General features: G+C 38.5%; 1 protein-coding gene across 1 annotated transcript; it reads right to left on the bottom strand.

Annotated features, from left to right (window-relative positions):
• Positions 1 to 158: 158 nt before the first annotated feature.
• Positions 159 to 23,599, bottom strand: inppl1b (inositol polyphosphate phosphatase-like 1b). The gene is made up of 27 exons (XM_067457608.1): positions 22,155 to 23,599; positions 19,284 to 19,347; positions 17,834 to 17,972; positions 15,487 to 15,625; positions 15,207 to 15,347; positions 15,001 to 15,088; positions 12,751 to 12,840; positions 12,526 to 12,648; positions 12,329 to 12,443; positions 12,135 to 12,235; positions 11,960 to 12,062; positions 11,669 to 11,865; positions 11,394 to 11,511; positions 11,105 to 11,201; positions 8,551 to 8,689; positions 8,230 to 8,329; positions 8,009 to 8,097; positions 7,730 to 7,811; positions 6,133 to 6,219; positions 3,560 to 3,667; positions 3,330 to 3,418; positions 3,133 to 3,220; positions 2,785 to 2,940; positions 2,410 to 2,491; positions 1,484 to 2,291; positions 1,280 to 1,395; positions 159 to 1,147 (listed from the first exon to the last, which is right to left on the bottom strand). The coding sequence occupies exons 1-27, from the start codon at positions 22,289 to 22,291 to the stop codon at positions 1,054 to 1,056; spliced, it is 3,690 nt and encodes a 1,229-aa protein (XP_067313709.1). The 5' UTR covers positions 22,292 to 23,599; the 3' UTR covers positions 159 to 1,053.
• Between the last annotated feature and the right edge of the window lie 448 nt (positions 23,600 to 24,047).

Raw genomic sequence — 24,047 nt, 5'->3', positions numbered from 1 at the left:
TTAAATATTGACACTTAATAGTAACATTTGACTTAAATAAATAAAAAAAAACACTTTAATCACTCTTTTTTTACTGATTTTATAAAACAATCATGCCCAACATAATATTACATAATTTACCAAATTACAAATATACAAACACAAGTATAAAGCACTACTTGGGAAAAAAGAAGATTATAGGACTACCGGTATGTAAGTGGGAGAATTCATTTAAGGTCAAGTTAATGTCATACATTTGAGCGTAGCTAGTTGGCCTTGGTAGTTTTATAGTTTTATAAGAATAAAAAGCAAATAAAATGACATTTACACTGAATTTTACTCTCTGTATTAAATCTCTGTAAGAAAATCAGGTTACAACTTCAATGTTCAGAAAAGATGTGAAGAGTTATTCTTCTGTTACCTGATTTTGCAGGTAATATTTACAGTTGCTCAGCGATGTAAGACTACACTGGAAATCATTTATGTTTGTTCAAGTTAGCATTAAACCTCCATGAGGTTATCTCCTTCCTTAAGTAAATGGGAGAACAGCAATTACATCCCTGTAAAATAGGCATTCCTCTTAAAAGGACCAACTGACTCATTTAGCAAACAGATAGTTTATGCACTTTTAAAAGGTAGTATATAGATTGGGGTCTCTTATGAATAAATACAGTAACTAGGCTCAAAACTGGGATATAGACAAGTTGTGATACACACTTCAGACAAGGTACTGAATTACAACTTAACATTTCACAGCTAATGCTTAGATAAGACAGGGATGACTTTGCTATTATATACACAGTATCTACGTATGAGTATCAAGAAGCTCGACATAGAATAAACAATTAAAGAGATATTTGTTTGGATGGTTAGAATGTATTGTACTGTAGTTTATTGCACACAGTATGTTTAGGACCACAGGGACAGAATGAATACTTGGTGTGATGAGCTTTATTATGAATGGAATTTAAACTTTTGAAATTACAAAGGAGGATAAAAAATTTTATTAGAAATGTAAATATTTAGCTTGCCATTTATAGTCTGACACCTGATGGTCTCTCAGGCAATTTATGTTCAGTCCCAGATCTTGGGAAGGTTCTCTAAAATTCTTCGTCGATGAGATGGGTTAGACACACCAGCTGCACACAACTCCTCCTCAGTAATACCACTGCAGAAGAAAAGAACACACTCTTAGCAATGTATTGACCGTTTCTGCGTAGAGTCGGTTACTAGTTGATTAACTAAAGCACATGGGCGTGAGTCTATTTCAGATTTTTCGCCACATCAACATCAACCTTACCTGAAGTAATCAAGATCATCCCAGCCATTACGGCTGAGGTCCAGCGTGTAACGCTGCAAACCCAGAGTACTGAGCAGCTCCCACACTGTTTCTGGGGCTCCATGTAGGACTGACACCTGCAGACACAAATTGCCTATGTATTTATCAAAGCAAAGGGCAAAAGAAAATCCCACATAACCCATAACTGAAAGCTACACAGCTTACCTCTTTCTCCCAGCTGTAGTTTTTCTCACTTGCTAAACCATAATCATATCCATGATGCCTTTGCTGAGATGACATGTCATGAGATTGGTACTTTCTGTCTACTGGCTGAAAATCCACTTCACTTAGTGATTTAGCAATTTGGAGAGCTGTAAGTGAGTTGTCTCCCAAAGCTGTAGTTGGCTGCTCTTCATTCCAGGGTACTGAGGATTTTTTGACGGGAATCCTTGTGGACACATAGGGGTATAGCTTCGGTCCATTTTGCATTGGCATGGGCCGCCCTTGATGTAACCTGTCATAGTCCTTTCTGACTTTTTCGTTGAGTTGCGTCTGTATGTCCCGGGAAAAACCTGAATGGTTCATGTAGGGGTTTGTGAGTTTTTTGACTGACAATACTGAACCCTGTGTCAAATTGTTCTTATGGGACTGCAACTGTAAAGATAGATTTGAAGAAGTGGCGTGTCTTTGATTTGGGGATGTATTAGGAACATCTGGACCTGGGAAAAGCTGATAAGAGGATGCAGTCAACGACAGTTCATTTTGAGTCTTACAAGATGGTTTATAGTGTGCTAAGGAGCCAGGAATCTCAATCTCTGTGAAGTCGGATCTCCGAGCAGACCTTTTGACATGGCTGTGACCTCCAGTCACTCTAGGGAGCTGTATCACAGTGTCTTTGGCCCCTAGTGATTGTGATTCTTTGCTGGATGAGGGAATCTCTTCGACTCTCTGCAATACAGGCAACCCCTCAAAGATGAAGTACGCAGGATTGGTGTAGCTGTTTGGAGCTGCCATATACGAGTCTGATGGTGCTCTACAGTGGGAACATGAAGTGCAAGTCATCCAATGGAAAAGACTAGTGGAAGTGTGTGAATAAAAATACTTTACCGTAGATTAATTAAACACTCTTTATTAGTTTAGGGCTAACTCACTGGGTGGGGAATGCACAGGAAGAAGGGCGAAACAAATGGTCCTTCGTAATTTCCTTCTCATCCTTCTCAATACAGAGCCACTCTGTAATGTGCAGAAGGCATGGCTCATGTCAAACTGTTTAAATTTCGTAATATTATGTGGCACAGTCACTGGGTGTTTAGAGTGCATCATGCTGAGAGTAATATTTTAGTAAAAAGTCAGGATGCATCTGGACAAGATCAGGCAGCGAGGAGCCAAAAGAGGAAGCCGGTAGATAGAAAAGTAAAAACAGATCAAGGGCAGAGGAGGATCTAAAACAGGAAGAAATTTAAGGGGGGAAAGTGTACAGGGCAAATGTAAAGAAAAGATATTGAAAGGCCATGTGGATAACCCACCATTGACCCTTTCCCGGATCCTTCGGCGGTCTGGCGGTACATAGACCCTGATTCGTCCTCGAATAGAGCCCATCTCTTCTCCTCTGTGAGTCAAGCATGTCTCAAATGGATTCGATGATTTCCCTGTTACCGAGCGAAGAGGTACACAGCACTCGCCTGTAAGGGCATAACTCTCATTACATATGATCAATGATTCAACAGCATTAAGGAGTTCAACAAAATGTCCTTAATTCACTATAAATGTGAGTATGTGGTATTTAGTTGATTATGAGGAGATGGTTTCTAAAATCCAAACCACTGTTTCAGAAATATTTCATTCAAACAGACATGATGACCTTGACCATTTACCGTATGACTCAAAGCCATCACATGACTTCACAGACAACAGCAAGTGCTGATCCCGGAGATGCTCTAAATCCGAGAAAACTGGGTGGAACTGAAAAAAGGAGGGGCAAAAGAGATATTCCAACCAAAAGTATCCAATTTTTATTAAACTAGGCATAGCTTCAAATGATCACACTGAGCCAAATGATATCTATCACAACCTTGGGAAACTGTTTAGAAGACCAGCCGAGTTTGAGAAACCCTGGCACCTCACAGCACTGTGAGTCATTCTCGGCAGAACGACGAGACTCTAAACAGAAGGAGAAGCACAAAAAAATGAACTGTCACAATTATTTCATGATCTTCTGACATTTCCAAAGGAAACAGACTTGCAGGAAAGCACTGCATGATCACTCGTCTGATTGATTATTACACAAAAGATACCAAATACCTTCTAGACAGCGGGAGTGGAACTCGATGAAAAACTTGGCCTTGCTAGACGTTTTCACTATAGCCTCAATCGCCTCTAGCTCAATGCTGGCTCTCTCTGAACCTGAGTCTATATCCACAGAGATGGAGAAAAAAGGATTGTGGCATGGTTATGACACTATATGTGTATTTGTCAAAGGGATATTTCACCCAAAAATGAAATTCATGTCCACCCTCAAGTGTTCCAAATGCCATAAGACTTTTGTTCATCTTCAAAACAAAAGTTATTTTCAATAAAATGTGAGAGATTTCTCTCCCTCCATTGAAAGTCCATTCCACTAAAATGTTTATGTGTCAAAAGGTTCATAAAGATTTATTAAAATAATTTAATTAAGATTTGATGCTATAAACACTGATCAAAGCACATACTGTACATCAAACACATACTTTATTGTAAATGTAAACTCAAACTTCCTTGTTTGATGTGTGAGAACCACTGAGGTAGGGGTGTGCAATGTTGACAAAAACGATATCTCTTTTCTGGGATTTTCTTGATAACGATACTTAGAGGCATTTTTTGAGTGTGTTTATTGTGTTATTACTTTAGCAGGTTTAGGACTGCCTTGGACAGCTGACATCTAAAGTTTTTGATATTCTTAATTTTCTGTACGGTTCAGTTTGCAGCAGTGACAGAAATTATTTTTTTTGCCATTTTTACCTTTATAAAACTTTTTTTTTTTTTTTTACATAAATGCATGTATGCATCCAATTTTGTGTCAAATTCTGTCAAATCAAATGAAATAAGTATTAACCAAATTAATCTTTGAATGCAGAGGAAATGAAGAAGCTCCATCTGAAATGGCATTTAAAAAAAAAAGTGAAGTTAAAACTGCCAGTAGGTTCAATTGTTAATTGAACTGTTGTATATCAATATCACATTTGTTATCATGTTGATATTTGGAGAGAAAAAAAGATATTAACTATATGAAATTATATAAACATAAAAGAGAGTTATTTTTGCCCTCTTATCTTGAATATTGGGGGCATTGTAAATGCATTTTAATAGACTAAATCATGCAGTGCAAGCATGCACCCTCTAGATGTGTTATTTTTGAAAAGCGAGGGACATATTCAATAATGTCGTATCACACAATGTTAAAACAACAATCATGATATTATCATAGACGATATAGACAGATGAACCAAAACATTATGACTAATAATATGTTGTTGGTCCTCAACGTGCTGCCAAAACAGCTCAGACCCACCGAGGCATGGACTCTACAAGGCCCCTGAAGGTGTCCTGTGGTTTCTGGCACCAAGCAGATCCAAACTTATTTCGTTTTTTGACTAAATAAGTTTGGATCTGCTTGGATCTTCCACTTATTGTCTTTATTAAGCACATTCCACAGATGCTCAATTGAACTGAGATCTGGGGAATTTGGATGCCAGGGCAACACCTGCTCTTCATCATGTTCCTCAAACCATTCCTGCTGAAAAAGGACACTTCTGCCAGGGAACACCATTGTCATGAAGGGGTGTGCCTGGTCTACAGAAATGTTTAGGTAGGTGGCACTTGTTAAATGTACATCTACATGAATAGCCAGACGCATGGTTCCCTAGGCGATCATTGCTCAGAGCAACGCACTCATTGTCCCACAGTGGCGCCATCACTTCCCCAGGTAAACGGCACACATATACTTGGCTCTCCTTGTGATGTTAAAAAACTTGTCAGCCCAGGCTTCTTCCACTGCCTTCTACAGAGAACAGGGATCATCATAGGCACTCTGATTGGTCTGCTGATATGCAGTGTTTTGACAGATTCCTCCCATAACCATCATTCCTTTTGTGTGACTTGTGCAACAGTAGACCTTCTGTTGGCTCGGACAAGACGGGCTGGTCTTCATTGCTCTTGGGCTCCCAACACCTGGTTTGTCCCTCCTCGGACCACTATTGGTAAATTCTCACCACTGCTGACCAGGAGCAACACACAAGCCTAGCTGTTTCAGAGATACTCCAATCCAGTCGCCTTGCCATAGCAATTAGCTCCTTTTCAAATCGCTCAGAATTTGTATTCCTGCCCATTTCTTTTGCATCAAACATGTTGATTACAAGACCTGATTGTTTTCTTACCATCTAAGAACTTAATATGTGGCCTTGTTAGGAGCTTATCAATGGTATTCGCTTCACCTGTGATATTATAATATCATAATGTTTTTGCTCATTAATGTACATTGTACACCCCTACACTGAAGATTGTTCTGAACTCTCAGGTTTTATTAAAATATTTTTATTTGTGTTTATTGGATGGTTTGGAATGGCATAAGGGTGTGTAACTAATGACAGAAGTTTACTTTCTGGGTCCACTAACCCTTGTTTTCTAAAAGCTGAAATAGTTTTAGGGCTTTCTCATGTGGGTGCTGTTAAAATAAACCAGCTTTAAAACCAGCCTTGAAAAAAATGTGTTTAGTGGTAAACGGAAATGGTGGTTCCTTAATGAAATGCATGTTCAGCAACCCTTAATATAACTCGAGTTATGAAATTACCTAAAGGTCAAAAACTTAATTCTCAATGACACAAGATGAAAAAACATACCTGTTCTGGGAAACTGTGATATCACACCGACTTCAAAAGTTGCAAAAACAGGAGAGTGATCACTAGTGAAGATGTCATCTGTGCATCCTGATGAACAGAACCAAACAATCAATTTTAATTTGTTGTATTACTACATACATTTTTTTGGTCAGTTTTGACAGGTACACACTAGCCCTGATTTGCCAGTAGTTTTGTAGAAATCCCAGACGAATGCCTAAAAGGAGGCAAATCGATACTTCTTCCCACGAGTGACAATTGCATAGTGCGTGTTATCAAAGACACGATCTGAGAGTGCCATGCCGACGCCTATGCTGATGAGATATTTAGCATGCTAAATACCTGGACCTGTCTGCGACTTGTTGACTGCGCTATTGACATCCTGTAGTATGTATTTTGACTGGAAATTACTTTCGCCACAACCTTGCAAATGCAAGAGCAAGACACAGGGTAAGGGCACGTTCAGGGGAGGAGTCATAGACCTGCAACAGAACATGAGCAAGCATGGCTTCTGCTAGCTACCATTCTCTCCTTCATATTCTCCTTTTTTTCTTTTTGCAAATGAGCATACAGACAACTTGGATGTCAGCTACCATTTTTAACAGGAAGATATCTAGTCCCGCTTAAGGATTCATGTCTCACGCGTGATCTTATGTTATTTCCTGTATCACTTCTTGAGTGTGGTTTATTGTGAAATGTAGTTTGTAGACAGAGTTGTAGGCGATTCTTCCTGTTGAAATTTTGTGTAATGTTTGACACCCCTGTCCTGCAAAATGTAGCTCCGACCCCAATTAAACAAACCTGCTCCAGCTAATCAAGGTCTTACTAGGCACACTAGAAACCTCCAGGCAGGACTGAGCAAAACTCTGCAGGACAGTGGCCCACTGATAGACCAAAACGCATCGTAATACCAGGTGTAAACAGGGCCTACGATTTTAATGAGCATGCCAAAAAGTCCTACCTATTCATTCAAGTCTCTAATCTCTGTTCTTATCAACACTTCCCATTTTGTGGTACATGTTTACAAAATTCATCCAATTCTTAATGCTGCAATTGCTGTGTAGATTTCTTATGTAATGTGGAGATTTTTATGTAATGAGACAGCAAGCATACAAGCCATCCTCTGAATTGGACATCTAATTCCCATCATGTTGAATTCTGCCATTTAAATAGTTAATTAAAATACTAATGTGAGGTAGTTATAAAATACTAAGCGTTTGGTCAGTGTTGTTCTGTCATCATATACACTGGCATATTGTACGTTTGAAGTCTTTGGTTAGGAGTCTGAATTCACATGTTTAAAGCAGACAGACTGACAGGATATGACTCTGGTTGTGGACCACAGACCTACAATAATACCCAAAGTAAACCTTTACTGTGCATGGTAGCTACAAATGCTACAAAAATAGCAGTCTGATGGTTTATTTTCTCCCCTCGAGGCAAGCTAAAGTGCAAACCAAAAAAGGAATTTGCATAGCCACTATGTATTATTAAGACAAAGCACTAAACAACTGCAACACATTATGGCTGCTACATTATTCATTTTTTTATATGATTTGACAAACACTTGAGAATAAGAAGTGTAAGAAATAAAATATACCATATGAGGTACAGGTTATGTGGCACTCTGGGTAGGACTTCCACAGAACTCTGTCACACCATGAGGGCCCATTGACTTGCACCTAAAGAGAGTTTATATAGTTTTGATAAAACAAAATATTGTAAAATAAGATAAGTAACTATAATCTCCTATGTTGTCACATGTGATCATCACAATCATATCCCCATTTAATTTATACCATTTACAGTGTAAATGTGATGTTTGAGTAATTTCAGTATCAACAGAAGCGACAGAATAAATGAAAAAGACAAGTCTTACCCCACTGGACTTGTATTTCTGCCACAGATAACAGTCTCTAGAACCACGTTCATACCGATAGGTGGGTGGAAACAAAATCTTCTCCTCCTCTTAACAGAGATAGCAAAAACAAAAAGTGTCCGTTAATGCTTTTTTTAGCCCACATGTTGCTGTGTAACCTCATCTATTGATTGGCGTGTTTATGGTGACCATGGAAGTGGAGAAGCAGATGCTGTTCTTACTAAAGTTAAAAAAGGCCTTTCTTCTGTGTCGCTCTCTGGTCAATTGGTCTGCACACATCAGCTCTTCAAATTCTCGCTTTGAAACATGCTTCAATATGTCCTGCAAAAGAGAAACCTCGGTCAGGGACAGGTGTCCTTCAATATATGATATAAGTGGGCACAAGGTTTCACAGAACAACTAAGATGATTCAATGCGCTTAATGGGGTCTCCTTGGAGCAATGTTTAAATGGCTATAGATCACAGTTCATAAAAAGCTGGAACAAGTAAAGCTGGAGTGACTAATATCTACACAGAAATAAAGCCGTTATAAGCTGTGTAACCAGTGCATCCAGGTCCAGACGATAGTTGAGGTCTCCACACCAAAAGAGATGATTGAAACGAAGGCTAATGTCGAAAGTGCTGAGCTGCTTTTCTCCAAGAGACAAAAGTCTGAGGATGTCTTGGAAGTTGTGGTTCCTCCTAAAACAAGAAAGAGGAACATTGCAAAACAGACACTTTCATTTAAGCTACCGTTCAAAAGCTTGGGGTCAGTAATACGTTTAAAAAAAAGAAGTCTCCTATGCTTATGAAGGCTAAATTAATTTGATCCAAACGACAATAACAGAGTAATATTGTTCATTAAAAAATGATACTTTTTTTGAGTATCAGATGATGCTTTAGAAAGTCTAATGTGCTAATTTGGTGCTCAAGAAAAAATTTATTATTATTATCATAATAATACATTTTTATTGTATTTTTATTGCAAGGGTCATTTTTAAAGGGTTAATTCACACAAAAATGAAAATTATGTCATTAATTACTCACTTTCATATCGTTATAAATCTGTATGACTTTTGTTCATCTTTTTAACGCAAATGAAGATCTTTTTTATTAAATCCATTTGGCAGCTATGTAACGACTACTTTGACACTTCCAAGATTTCATAGATCGTAAAACTAATCCACATGAATTGAGCGGATTAGTCCAAATTTTCTGAGGAGACACGACTGCTTTATATGATGAAAAGAGTGAATTTAGACTTTTATTCACATATCTATTTTATCTATATTATAATTAGCATTATATACACTCACCTAAAAGATTATTAGGAACACCTGTTTCATTTTTCATTAATGCAATTATCTAATCAACCAATCACACAGCAGTTGTGTCAATGAATTTAGGGGTGTGGTCCTGGTCAAGAAAATCACCTGAACTCCAAACTGAATGTCAGAATTGGAAAGAAAAGTGATTTAACAAATTTTGAGCGTGGCATGGTTGTTGGTGCCAGACAGGCCGGTCTGAGTATTTCGCAATCTGCTCAGATACTGGGATTTTCACACACAACCATTTTTAGGGATTACAAAGAATGGTGTGAAAAGGGAAAAACATCCAGTATGCGGCAGTCGTGTGAGCGAAAATGCCTTGTTGATGCTAGAGGCCAGAGGAAAATGGGCCGACTGATTCAAGCTGATAGAAGAGCAACTTTGACTGAAATAACCACTCGTTACAACCGAGGTAGGCAGCAAAGCGTTTGTGAAGCCACAACATGCACAACCTTGAGGCAGATGGGCTACAACAGCAGAAGACTCAACCGGGTACCACTTATCTCCACTACAAATAGGAAAAAGAGGCTACAATTTGCACAGGCTCACCAAAATTGGACAGTTGAAGAGTGGAAAAATGTTGCCTGGTCTGATGAGTCTCGATTTCTGTTGAGACATTCAGAATGAGAACAAGGATCCATTATGCCTTGTTACCACTGTGCAGGCTGGTGGTGGTGGTGTAACGGTGTGAGGGATGTTTTCTTGGCACACTTTAGGCCCCTTAGTGCCAATTGGGCATCGTTTAAATGCCACAGCCTACCTGAGCATTGTTTCTGACCATGTCCATCCCTTTATGACCACCATGTACCCATCCTCTGATGGCTACCTCCAGCAGGATAATGCACCATGTCACAAAGCTCGAATAATTTCAAATTGGTTTCTTGAACATTACAATGAGTCCACTGTACTAAAAAGGCCCCCACAGTCACCAGATCTCAACCCAATAGAGCATCTTTGGGATGTGGTGAAACGGGAGCTTCGTGCCCTGGATGTGCATCCCACAAATCTCCATCAACTGCAAGATGCTATCCTATCAATATGGGCCAACATTTCTAAAGAATGCTTTCAGCACCTTGTTGAATCAATTACATGTAGAATTAAGACAGTTCTGAAGGTGAAAGGTGGTCAAACACAGTATTAGTATGGTGTTCCTAATAATCCTTTAGGTGAGTGTATATTACATCAGCTGTGGTAAACAGAAGCTAAAGCAAGTTCGCTTGATGTGGAAGAAGCAGTGTGGCACAGCATGCTTGAGCTTCTGCAGGAGTTTTTTTCTTTTGTGTCAAGCAGGTTACGTTTAGCTTATGTTTATGTTGCTGATCAGTGTTTATATGTGAATAAAAGCCTAAATTCAATCTCTTCATCATATAAAGCGTTTGAGTCTCTTCAGAAGATTTGGACTTAACTGCTTGATTCATATAGATTAGTCTTACAATCTCTTTATGAATGGTAAGAAGTATGAAAGTGTCAGATGTGTAGCTGTCAATGTAGAGACAGAAAGCTCTCGGATTTCATCAAAAAGATCTTCATTTGTGAAGATGAATGAAGGTCTTACAGGTTTGAAACGACACAAGGGTGAGTCATTTCAGTTTTGACCATAATTTTAGGGTGACAGTATTTCCATTCTTGGATAAACTATATCCCTTTAAGTGTTATGTATAACATTTTAAAAGTCATATAGTGTACTGTATTCCATCCTTAAAAGTAATGTGTAAATGAAATTTGGGCTGTTAGTGGTCCTGTAAGTTTGAGATCCACTGCTCTAATATAGATATATGTGTATGAATACCTGAGTGCTTTATCACTACCAGAAGTCAGATGGCAGTTCACAAAGCCCATTGAGGTGCCATTAAAGAGAAGAGAAACTCCTACTGCTCCCTTATTTCCTGTAACCACCAAGACAAAAAATGAATCTAGCGTAAATAATAATAATAAGGATGATGATTTATTTATCACTTGGTTTGTTTTTCTTTGGCTACAAGACAAAGGATATAAAGGAGGTGATACGAGAGAGAAAAAGGAGAGTTTATTCATTAGTAAGTGTATTTGTTTGTTTGTTTAATAAAGAAGATTTGTACCCAGTGTGTTCCCTAGGCCAGTTTTTACACTAGCTGTGTTTACTTGACTGATACGTCCTTCATGCTCTGGTTTCACAAACACAGCCAGTCTGATATTCCAAAGGGACTGTACTGCCACCTACAGGAGATAAACAAAACACACTCACAATCTCCTCTCACCATTGTAACACACTCAAAATTAAATGGAATCAAATGATTAATAGAGATATGTGATCACTTAATAAGAAGAAACAGTGTTCTGGCCTATGAAGGTTTTGATTTGTATAATGTTAGACCTGTTTGAAGTCAATGTTGGTTGCACTCCGAAGCGTGGCTCTAATGTGTTCAACCCACTCTCTCTCGCCCTGTGGGTTGTCCTGAGTGCCCACTGCATATATATCATGAGGCAGAGAGGCAACCGACTCATCTGGGGTGAGACCCAAACCACAGCAAGTAACCCAAGTCTGTAGTGAAGCTGGTGGAGGAGTGTCCCCTGCAGGCAAAATATAGATACAACAATAAAATATTTAGCTGCAGGTGTTGAGGCCATAATATTTTATGACTAATTATATATTGTATATTGATACCCATATTCCAGGTGCCCACAAACACAGAGATGACATCAAGCTCAGACTGCTGAGAGTGAGCAGTCTTCATAAGCTGCAGCAGTCGACAGAAGGCTTCACGTTTCTGGTCAAGATACATCAGTACTTTAGATTTAGGTCATTTTAGGTAAGCCAATTCAAGTCTTCTCCCCCTCACCTTCATGCTCTCAAACACCAGTTCTTTTGGCGGGTTGTGATGACTGTCAACAACCATCTTTAGTTTGGCAGGGCCTCTCTGAAACTTTACCAACTGCACGACTAAAACAAAAGAATTAGATGGCATTTACTAGCCTTGCATTATAATAATGGAGACTAAAGTAAGTTAGTGTTTTTCAGGCAAGGTAAACTCACTCCTGTCGTGGGTGACAGTCTCCAGACCAAATGAGCCAGACTTCTTGTCAAACAGCAGCACTCCTTCATCTATGTCTACCGACACTGTTTGCCTGCCGTACCTGACCACCTTGACCTTGACATGTACATAAATAAATGCAAACACTCTCATAATTAAAAAATGAACATTTCAAGGAAGACGATAGACATTGGGCTACCTGAAAACTGTGGACGGGACTGGGTCGGGCAAACTTTTTGGTAGCTGTAACTGCCTCAGGAGGAGTGGCAGGTTGCAAAGATAAGTTGTGATTGGTTACAGCTTCTTGCAAAGCTTTGAGAACCTGAAAAAGACATGCTATCGTTATCATTATTACAAAAGGAAATGCAGAAGGATGACATTTATGTGGTTTGTGTTCATGCATGCTGTTTTTATATGTCTCTACCCTCTTCTCCAGAGAAGACAGCAGGTTACACAGGGTAGTGAGCTTGAGAAGCAGATTATCCATGTTTTCTTCAGGGCTCTTCCCTGTATTCTAATGAAGAGAGAGTTAATGAGAAAACATGAATATATGAGCAATAGGTCCCAAAATACAGAAGTAACCTATATATAATTCTAGGGTGCTGTGGTTTGTGCACAGTGCTGCTATGCTGTTGCTAAGGTGTGCTGCAAGGTTGCAAACGTGTTCTGAGTGGTTGCTATACAATTGTTTACTGACACAAGTCAAAAGAGCTCAAGGTTCTATAATATTCTGATCCCTAATAGGGTCTAAGGCAGGGGTTTTCAAGCTAAGGTTAGGGGACCCCCAGGGGTCCTCCAGAAGGTTCTAAAGGGGCCCCAGAAAATTTCAGAGAATAAAAAGAGAAAGCAAAAATGGATCAAATCTACCAAACATTTTACTTCACATAGTTCACTACATTTTTCTTGCCGTATACATACTTTCCAAAATTGTATATGTTTGCTTTGTATTTTTCTAGTGAGTTTTTCTCACTCTAATCCCTTTTATCTTGCTGGGTTGGGTTGAAGGGCGATATTCTTTACACAGTGTGTAAACTGCTTACATACATTTATTGTGAAAATTGCTTATACAAATCATTTTTAATTTAAAACGTTCTTCTTCAGGTTTATACATCCAACAGTAAGTATTGCTAATTTAAGTTTGGAACCAATATGTTGTATATATAATGTAACATCTAAATGTAACTATTTGTCTAACAGATTAAATGTTTTTTCCATTCATAAAAATATAGACATGGATTTTATGAAGGGACCCTCATAAAGGTTTCATCATATTTGGGGGTCCTTGGCATCATAAAGTTTGAAAACCCCTGGTCTAAGGGACTGGTTTTCACCAGGGAGCCACTATGGGTGTCTCAGAACATTCCCAAGGGGGATGCAGGATGACTTAAAAGCACAATATGTAAGGTTTTTAGATTAAAGTATACAAAAACCATTAGAACAATGTTATATATTTTGTTGACGTGTTTACTTTATCCCAAACATTTCCAATGTTTAAATCCAGAGAAATCGGACCGTGTCAATGACGTTATATCCGTGCTACCCTTGATTTCCGTAGAAACTATGGAAACATCAAATACACTTTAATATGTATTTTATTAGACAGGCGACCAACTAGAAACCAAATCACTGTTATAGAGTGCAGAACAGCAGAAGAGGTCGACTGCAGTATTATAAAAGCTCAGAGACTGGTGTTTCGTGCAGGCCTCTAGCATTCACTCCCAAGGGCTCTCGGCTCATCCTGCTTCATACCACCATAACGTTAATAAAACTTTAGTACATTCGCTCATTCATGAACATGATTTCTGCCCGGATTCCTTTCCATCGGCTGTGGAGGTGAAGAGTCACGACTACAACTCCCATGATTCCACACTCATTTAGCCCATCATTAAGCTACGATTGTTTTGAATAATCAACCTCTAGCAAAGAAACGTACATACTGTGCCTTTAAAATAATTTAAATGTATACATTAATAATATTAACACAATTAGTTAACATTTATCAATATATTAATATAACTTTATTGAAATGCTAAAACATACAATCAAGATGTACAGTAAACTGAACTAAAAATTATAGTCTTTTCTCAAAGCACAAAATTATTTGTGGTCAATTAATATCAACACCAGTTTGTGTTAATAAAAAAAGTTTGAAAACAAGCAACTTAAACGTAATTAATTACAACATAAATATCAGAGGAATTAACTGAATGAATATCAATGAATATTGTGTTGAACAATGATGGGCCTTCAAATCAAAAATGTCAAGAACCACTGGTCTAAGGATTTTTTCCAACCCAAGTAAACATCCGCCAGCGGAAAAACAAATCCGCCAGTCAGATCACTTAGAAAACTTACATGATTTGAGCAATTTAAGTCTGTAGTACAATCGATGCAAGACTAAATATACACTAAATTTTAATATTTAGGCTCAAGGGTTTGCTCAAATCTCTAATAAGAAGTATGAGCAATAGTAATGGTGATGTTTGTCTTTGCAAAGACCAGTAAAGATCCCATTGTTTGAACATGTAATAAAACTTTGAATTTGTTGTTCTGGTTCCCATTTCAGCCACAAAGCGTGCAATCCTTTTTTAAACTAAAGACATGTAGGATTGATTGAAAAATAGTAGCTTACTATATTAGTCTTATGTTTGTGTAAAACCACAAAGGGATGTACCTGCATTGTGGGGAAGGTGAGATGGCCGCTAGGATGATCAAACACTTTCGCCAAAGTCTCCAAACTAGACAGTGTCTGGTCAATCTCACTGTGATAAACAAATCAGGGAAAACTTTTTTGCCAGGACATGTGCCAGTCATTATTCAAATGTTCTTCTTTCAAATAATTGCAGCATGTGAAAGGACATGATGTTAGCGAAACGGCACCTGTGCAGGCTGTCGCACACGCGGCTGAGGATACACTGAAAGTGTTGCAGTCCTGGCGCACCCGCTTTCACATTCTCCAGGTCCTTGCACACATTACCATGCAGATACTCATCTAGTAATGGGACGATCTCACAGCCTAAACTGCAGAGGTAAACATTGGTACAATGAGCTGAGAAAAATTATGATAGTGCTTTCACACATTTATTTATGAGCACAGACAGTGTTGTGTGATGTTGAAAAGTTTGATATTGATCCATAGGTCATGTTTGAATGAATGTACCTATTTGGGCTGAGCTCCTGAAGCCTCTGAAGAAGTAAATGAATGGCTGCTGAACTGGAAGTTGTAGGGTGGCCTGAAGGGGACTTTGCGCGTGCTGGGGGTGTGGCAAATGTTGAACCTGGCTTCTCATCATCACCATCTTCAATGAAAAGACACCTGTATGTAAGCTTAAAAATGTAACTGTCACAGCGGCCTCACACACAAAATATAATATGCACTTTGTTAACAGGACTGCGGATGAAATGGTCCAACAATAAGTTTAAATCTAGTCGAGAAAACGTTGTGTCAGTTTGGAGTCCTTATGCGGGTTCATCAAATATAATGCGCACACAGCCATATTTTTAACCGTATTAATAAGTCTCTTTTGAACAGCTTCTTTTTAATGAACCTATCAAAAAGGATTTAGCCTACAAAGCAGCCTTGAACTTGTGGTTTTGGAGTTCACAATAGACCTTATTCGAAGGCTATGAGGGTAAGACTTATGCTGCGCCCCAATTCACCTACTTATACTACGTCCTAAAAGTATACTCTTTTGTGAAGAAAAAGTACATACTTTTGAGTGTGTAGCAGAAAAGTATGCAAGCTTCGGGACATACTACATCGTCATCTTTAATGGACTCTGTTGCTTAGTTACGTGTGTCCCATCACCGTTTAAACTGCCCCGTCAATCATCACAGTTCAAATCCTCCACATTCAGTTTAATTTCCTACCATATGGGAGAGAAATGTAGCCGCACATTGATCTGCCCTTGTGTGGGTCTTTAATGCAGAGACTCTCCTTGTGTGTTTGCAGTCTAAATATAATGATGCCTTTAAAAGTTAATGGCCAAACGTGTAATTACAAAAGTTCTTAATGCTGCTGCAGGTGAAATATAATGTGGATAGCACTGAATAAATATCTTTTCGTCAGGATAAATACTGATAATTGATCACTCAAACCTTCATCTAAACCTCTCTACTTAACCATCTGACTTGCACATCCGTCATGTTTAAAACATTTTAACACTTTTTATCCGCGTGTGTAGTTTAATCGAATCCTCGTCCAAATAGCAATGGGTTGCGGGCAAGAGTGTGCATCGATCCGCACTTCCAATTCTGATCGGAAATAGTAAACCATCTGGGTATCTTTGGAATACTCTTTACAACATACTAAACTTTTCAACATACTAAATCTATTTTCGAAAACTATTTTGTATGGATAGCAGGCGAATTGGGACGCAGGGTTACTGTGTTTTCAATGGCATCTGCTGTAAAAAGCTGTAGTATGAAGCTCCTGGACAACTTATTTTCCACAGCTCATGTTGTCTGAAGTTTTTTTTTGTCTACTGACATTTCGTTTTGTCAGCAGAACTATCCAAAACCACATTAAATAGCAGTGCAACCCACTGAAGAGATCTATGTCTTTTGAGTATGTACTTATTTTGAATAAGTAATTACTTCATGGCCGCTAAAAAGTATGTATATGAATGTGTGTATTATGAATGTAATCTGGACATACTACATTGACAACATTGCCCTGTTGTCATTATCACTTGACCTACCAGTGTCAGTTCATCAAAGCCTACCCTCCCATTCATAAATCCTCTTCCATGGCCTTATGGGATAGTGTCATCGAATGCACACTTCAGAATCTCACTGGAAGACGAAGGTCATCCGGGTACTTTCTGCATGTGAATGTGAATTCGGTCAAGTTTCTTTTGTCACATACTGTTTTTCGCCCACTGTAGGGAAGTATGTGATTTCGGATGCAGCCACATTCGGAACCTCATACTATCATAATACTCTTTCTATTTCTACCACAGAAAGATATAGTAAGCGTAGTATGCGGTTCCAAATTCAGCAAACATTTTGCTTCCATTCCCATTTTTTTTTTAAAGGCGCTGCTGTGAATAAGGTCTATTGACTCCTTTGATTAGTGATTTTTTGTTTATGTCGAATTCTAAATGAACCAGAAACATTACTGTGAAGTACAAATTATTTTGTGATACTTTGATCTTTTTATTGACGGCACTGTTGTTCATGCAAGACAATATGTAATAAAACTTAAATAGATTGATAAAATAAAATAGATAAATATTCACAGCATAGTTTTATTTAAGTTAATAATGGTGTACTCTGAAATACTACATACTAAAATGTCCCTTCAACACAGCACAAGACAGCGAGAGTTGTTAAAGAAATTTTAATTCTTTCATCATTTATCCAAAAGCTAAAGTAGGAGGATATACGTATGCACTCAGTGAACTGAAGTGCTTCTGAACAAACTTCTTTATCAAACGTTTCTGTTATTTTTTTATTTAAAAATAAAGTTTTGTCTGGAATTCACTATGCTTCCCATCCCGTCTTACCTGAGCTCTCATCGTTGGGCTCTGATTCACGCATAACAGGGTAAAGCAAAGGGGCCACCAGACCTTTGTGTGGGTGTTGATACCCCACAACTAAATCACCAAGAGTACGGAAACAATTCACCTGCACTCCCTGCGTGGCCTGAAACAAAAACACACACACCTCAACACAAATAGATTCACAGATCAAATATACAGCATGACAGCATAAGGGAACTTTAGTGTATTAAAAGAGTAACAGGAAAAATCTTACCATCAAATGCATGAAAACATTTGTTACAAATTTTGTATGATGAGAGATCTGAAACTTTTTTAAATGTTATACTTTTAAACATTTTACATTTTTTACTTATATTTCAGAACTGGCTAACATTTTTATTAAACTACAAATATTTGGAATTCTGACAGACATATTAAACTTTCATGGCAAAAAATTATTTGAGACTCTATATCCTGAGTAAACTAAAAAAGGAAGGCAGAACTGGTAGGTTTTCAACAACACGAAGTTGGTCTAGGTAGGGTAACTCCCAAAACATTTAAGTTTTTCCGTTTTATGGACCAAAGATACAATTACATTATGATGCCCTCATTCTAGCTTCTGCCAAACTCTACATACCACAAACAGCCACTGGCCAGCTACCCACTGTTCAAACAGGGGCACGCACACACATACTTAAACCATCAGGCATCATGACAAATAAAATAACCATCTCTTTGAATGGCTTTTTTTAGAACCTTGTACTTTCAGAGTATGGTCGATGAAACCATTTTGGCAAAAACATTCAATTATTTCCCCTAAAATATCTATAGCAGCATGTTTTCCTTCCAAGAGTGCAGCTCTTGAAAAGCGATTAAAGGAAATCAGACACTAGGAGGGGGAGAATATTCAGAAAATTACTCTTCTTTTTTTTTTACAACAGAAAGCAACACTTAAAACAACTTAATATGACTGTTATTGTATCAAATATGTGCTTAAGATAAGAAAGAGGCATTTTAAAGTCACCTTTAAAATTACAAACCCTTTTAGAAGAGTGTTTTATATGAAACACCAACATGCCTTAACCATGCATAATAAAGAATTAGTAAAAAAAAAAGAAAAAAAAAAGAAACGAAAATATATCTAGCTGCATGCCCAGAAACAATTATGTCACACATATTTTAATCTCCGCACAGACAGACAAACCCATTCCTGTCATTCCCCACTGGATTTGAAGCGTGGGTGCAGGAGGAATCTGTGTGAAACATTTTATTGAGAGCAAGTGCCACTGAGGTCATTTTGAAACTAGGCAGCTGCATGCTTCAGACAGCAGACAAGACTGCTTCTTATTTCCTACCTTTTTTGAGAAGTAAAAGTAACAATGAATGTCAAGTAATTTGTATGTGAAAATAAAAATTCATTAAAAAGTAACCCTGCCCAACAGGATATGATTAGCAGAGTCTTATGTCTTCTCACCTGTACAGCCAATAATCCATCCGCATCAGGGAGGATTCGGTATGTGTGAACATGTCGCTGGAATCTATGTAAAAAAACAGACAGATTGTTGAATCAAAGACAATAAAAGCCATAGTTCACCCAAAAATGTACATTCTCTCATGTTTATCAAAATGCAGTGACCTCATATGGACCACATTTATAGTGCTTTTGTCCTTTTTAGGATTCTGAAGACTTGTAAAGAAGGGAGTAACTCATTCTTAACTCATTCTACAGAAGGACATTCTTTTTTAACTTGATTTAACTTAACTTAACTTAGTGGAAGAAAAAAAAAGTATTATACTGAAAATTTCCCGTCCTCTCTTTTAATATCTGTAAGCCAGGTTTTTCCTAATATATATGTCATTATTAGAACACATTTGACACATAGGGACTAAACTAAACAAATTTTGTCTAAACTAACTGTTTAGTTATTAATTCAAGAAGGTCCAGACTTTAAAGCTCTTAATTCTAACTAACTAAAGCATTTTTTACAATGGTGATTTAATTAAAGGTAATACCACTGATGGCTCTTCATTGCCATGCTTTGGCCAATATTAACTTTTTTTTCTTAAATGTATCTATAGCATTTGTTATGAAAAATAGCAACCTAATCATTTACAAACTATGACTACAACATGCCACAGTTGTAATTTACATATATGCACACCATTAAGACGGTCAGAGTACCGGCAAACTTGTGTGAACGTTACAGATTAAAATAAATGGTACCGATAACTTAAAGCATTGAGCGTGAGTAAATGATAACCGAATTTTCATTCTGAGGGGGGAAGTAACCCACATCTTCTGCAGAGTTCAAAAATTATTCATCAACTAATCATCTCTGACCGCATAGGTTTTTAGTGTTATGAAGCTATTCTAAATATATTGTCTTGTGTTTGTGTTAAAGGTATGGTTCACAAAAAAAAACATATTCGGTCCTTTACTCATCCTCATGTCGTTCCAAACTTGTATGACCTGTACTTTCTTTTGTAAAAACACAAAATATTTTCAGAAATGTTTTTTTATCCATACAATGGAAGACAAAGGTAACCAAAACTGTTCTTATATGTTCCACAGAAGAAGAAAGTCATAAAGATTTAAAACGACATGAGGTTAGGTAAATGATGACAAAATTTAATTTAAAAAAATGGGTCCCTATAAAGTACTTCTTCATCTAACTTTTCCCTTATCTTCTTAGGATAGTTCACACACAAAAAATTACATTTTAATTTAAATTTATAGATTTTTTTTCCAAACCTGTATGAATTTCTTGATTCTGACAAACACAAAATAAGATATTTTTAAGAATGTTTGTAACCAAACAGTTAATGGACCCTATTTACTTTCATAGTAATTTTCTTTCATACTATGCAAGTCAATGATGACCCACAACTGTTTAGTTACCCATATTCTTCAAAATATCTTCTTTTGTGTTTTCGTCACAATCAAGAAATTCATACAAGGTTGGAACAAGTTGGGGGTGAGTAGATGACAGAATCTCTTATCTTCAGTAAAACTCTCTCATAAATATTGTATCAAAGAAATATATGTAAACTGTTCTAATATTACCATAAAGTTCATCATCTTTAACAATTCAATGACAATTCTTCTTGTACTGATAGAAATTCAGCTATGGTACAAATAGTGTGGTACTAATAAATCGGTCATTGTGTGGCTTAATGAAACAAATTGTGCACACAGCATATATATAAATACCTCATTAAAACCATCTGTAAGGCCACAGTAAAACACAATTTAACCTCTTAATGTGGTCACTGAGGTCCTCAGTATGTGTCATATCATACAAGATCATATTGCTCTGCCCATCAGAGGTTAGATAAACCAGTATTTGTGCTCATTTGTATTTGGCCACATAACCTGGCACACATTTAACTGAGCCCAATGAAGATACAATTAGAAAGCTCATTGTTTACATGTCATCTAAAACAAGAGAAGAAAGCACAGGGAAGAAGTGAGATGCGACTGTGTGAGTAGATGTTTTGCATGTGAACTGTTTCAGAGAGAAGAGATGAGGTAGAGAGCAAGGGAAAGAATGAGCCAGCACCAGATAACGAGCAAAAAGGAGAATAAAGGGGAGAGAAAGAAAGAAAGTAGGGAGAGCAGTTGAAGCTGGAGGGCTCAGCCTTCAGGAATGTGTCTGGCTGTGGGCCGCAGTGGAGCGAGAGCAGTGCGGTCACTGGAGCCTATTCCCTCCTACAGAGGCCAGAGACAGGAGGAAAACAGGGAAAACTGAGGCATGAACAAAGGTGACCAAGTGGGGCCAAGAGGGGCTGCTGTAGACTAAGTCTCATCTCCTGGAGCTCAAATGTATTGAGATAGACAGCACTAAACTATTTGAAAGGTAGCCGAAGTGACAGTCTTGCCAAAATTCTGCTTAAACCTGATGGCGAAGGTAGACACATGGCTGTAAAATCCATCTTACATGCACAGACTAAAGAGAGAGGGCTACAATAGCTCATTGACTTCTTGAGAATCTGGCAACTACTGCGATATATGCGAAAATGTCAGTGTGCATCACCCGGAAGTGCTGCGGATGGACAGCTGGGTGTGGTGCCAAATACATTCTGGGTACATTTGTCAAATTGCTAGGAAATGCATGACAAATTAAAACAATCTCAGCTGATTAAATCAGCTCAAAATATAAAGCCTGTCTGTTGTATTATAGTCTGAAGCTAAAAAAATTAAGTCAGTTCCTAGCACTACATGATTTTCTGTCAACTCTGACGGCCCAAAATCTTCAAACTGGCTCTGAATTTTGACAACTTTAACTCGTCAGACTGCAAACCTAGACAAAAATTGTGTAGTGCAGCATAAAGGTGTTGTACTTACAGCAGACACAAGGCATAGGCTCCAGGCACAGATTCGCTGTCCCTCACCAAGAAGCTGCCATCTATCCCGGCACGGGCCAGCAGCTCTTCAGCTTGCACCCGGCTAATGTCCCGATGGTACCAAGCCGCTGCTGTCATGGTGCTTTCAAAAAAGTGTTCTAGCAGACTGTCCTACAGTCTAATTTCCAAAAAAAACAGGTGTGAATGTGAGCGGATAAAGTTCATGAAGTTAGTTGAAAGATGCTGTTGCTGTTCATCTCATTCTCCAGTGATACAAAAACCGGGGGTCCACACTGTCATCCCCTCTCCGTCAGAAGCCGAGCATGCAAAGTCAGATCCAGCAGTGTTACGGCCTCAAACTGCCTTCTTGTTTATACTCTTTGCCCTTCCATGAGCATGTGCATTGCAAAGGCAGGATGCATATTTGGCCAGAGGGCAGATTCACGACGGCCTCCTCCTCTCTTGAGTTGACTCCACTTGTGAGAGCTCATGACAGAGCACTCATACACATGCTGCCCACCCTCCTTACAAAAGCTCCCTATTGTCGGGCAGCGAACATCCTCAGTGCAAATGCTTCCAAGAAGAGGAACCAAGAGTGAAGAAAAGCACCAGCTCCAGATTGCGCAGACATGAAAAGGCAGTGGGGTATTACCACCACAAATTCAAATACTTTTCCACTCGTTTGGTTTCGCCTTATAAGGGCAAGGCAACTCCCCTCTGAGAACTTCAGCTGATGTCTGCAAACTACTACTGTATAGGACAGTTAACTACAGCCATAGGCTGGCCAACAAGATCAGATCTGGACTCCATATACAAAAATGATTGAAAACCATGAGGGTCGTAACGCAGATGTAAAATCGGAACGGATGGTCCCCCGGCAAATGGAAGGAAGTGCTTTACAGCTCCAGATGGCAGAGGAGGAAGACAGAGCAGAAAAAACTAAAACACTAACCTGAATTCCTCTAAGTGACCTCACGTCATCAGTGGTGCATTAACCCGAGGAACTTTCAGTCTCTTACGTCCTGCCTTTCTATCCCTCCTGGTGATCTTCAGAATAAATCATCCTGTCCCATTCACAATCACATTGTAACAAAATCATGGTCACATGCTTTGAATCAGTCTCTGCAGTTCTCTCCCGGTCATATGCTTACAGCTTCAGATGATCTAGTTTACTTTGCTATGCTTCCAGTTGTTTTTCTCTCACTCCTTGTTGGCTTCCTAGCTCTCTCTCTCTCTCTTCCTCTAGCCTCTCTCTTCGTCTCCCTCTCTCTCTCCAGGAAGTGAAGAACACAAGCTCCACCATATGGATATGATCATCCCCCTTTCTCTGCGTCTCTTGTTTTGTTCTTCTTCTCCTCCTGCCCTCTTTTTCTTCACTCTTTCTGTTTCCAGCTGCTTGACTAACACCATCCCTCACTACTCAGCAAAAACTCTGCAAACCTCTCAACCACACACAAATAGAGAACTCCACCCCCGAATCGCTGTTTGTTGTGTGTGGGCTATAAAAAGTCATTGTTTTTCCACTATTAAGTAGCTATGAAGGAAGCAAAGCGGTCCCAAGAAGTTTCTACCGCACCCTTCATCCGTAGTGTTGTCTGTTCAGTGTTGTGGCAATAGACCACATAAGGTCATACGAGGGTACAGGTTATTGAACATGTAGGAGCATTCAGAGGTACCAGCATTTAGAGTGCCAAAAGCACCTCCTTTGTGAAGCACTGATGAAGACAAATGATCTTCATGGAATGTAAATAATCTCTCTTTCGATCCCCAAGAATATACAAACTGAAAAAGTTGTACCACCTCTGCTCTTGTGGCTTTATGGTTCTGATTTACATTAACATTTTGCATTTAAAGTCTGTTTGCAACCTATAAACAAGGAAGAACAGTGGGTAAG

This window comes from Pseudorasbora parva, chromosome 11, assembly GCF_024679245.1.
Source record: "Pseudorasbora parva isolate DD20220531a chromosome 11, ASM2467924v1, whole genome shotgun sequence".
In the NCBI taxonomy this organism is placed as follows: domain Eukaryota; kingdom Metazoa; phylum Chordata; class Actinopteri; order Cypriniformes; family Gobionidae; genus Pseudorasbora; species Pseudorasbora parva.
Note: the sequence above shows the minus strand (reverse complement) of the source record. Positions and strands in the feature narration are given on the sequence as shown.

Excerpts from the sequence above, each read along its gene's own strand:
- inppl1b (XM_067457608.1), bottom strand. The coding sequence starts at position 22,291 with ATGACAGCAGCGGCTTGGTACCATCGGGACATTAGCCGGGTGCAAGCT. Across the intron at positions 15,626-17,833 it reads GCCCAACGATGAGAGCTCAG|ATGGTGATGATGAGAAGCCA; the intron begins GTAAGACGGGAT and ends TTTTCATTGAAG. Across the intron at positions 2,941-3,132 it reads TGATGGCTTTGAGTCATACG|GCGAGTGCTGTGTACCTCTT; the intron begins GTAAATGGTCAA and ends ATGCCCTTACAG.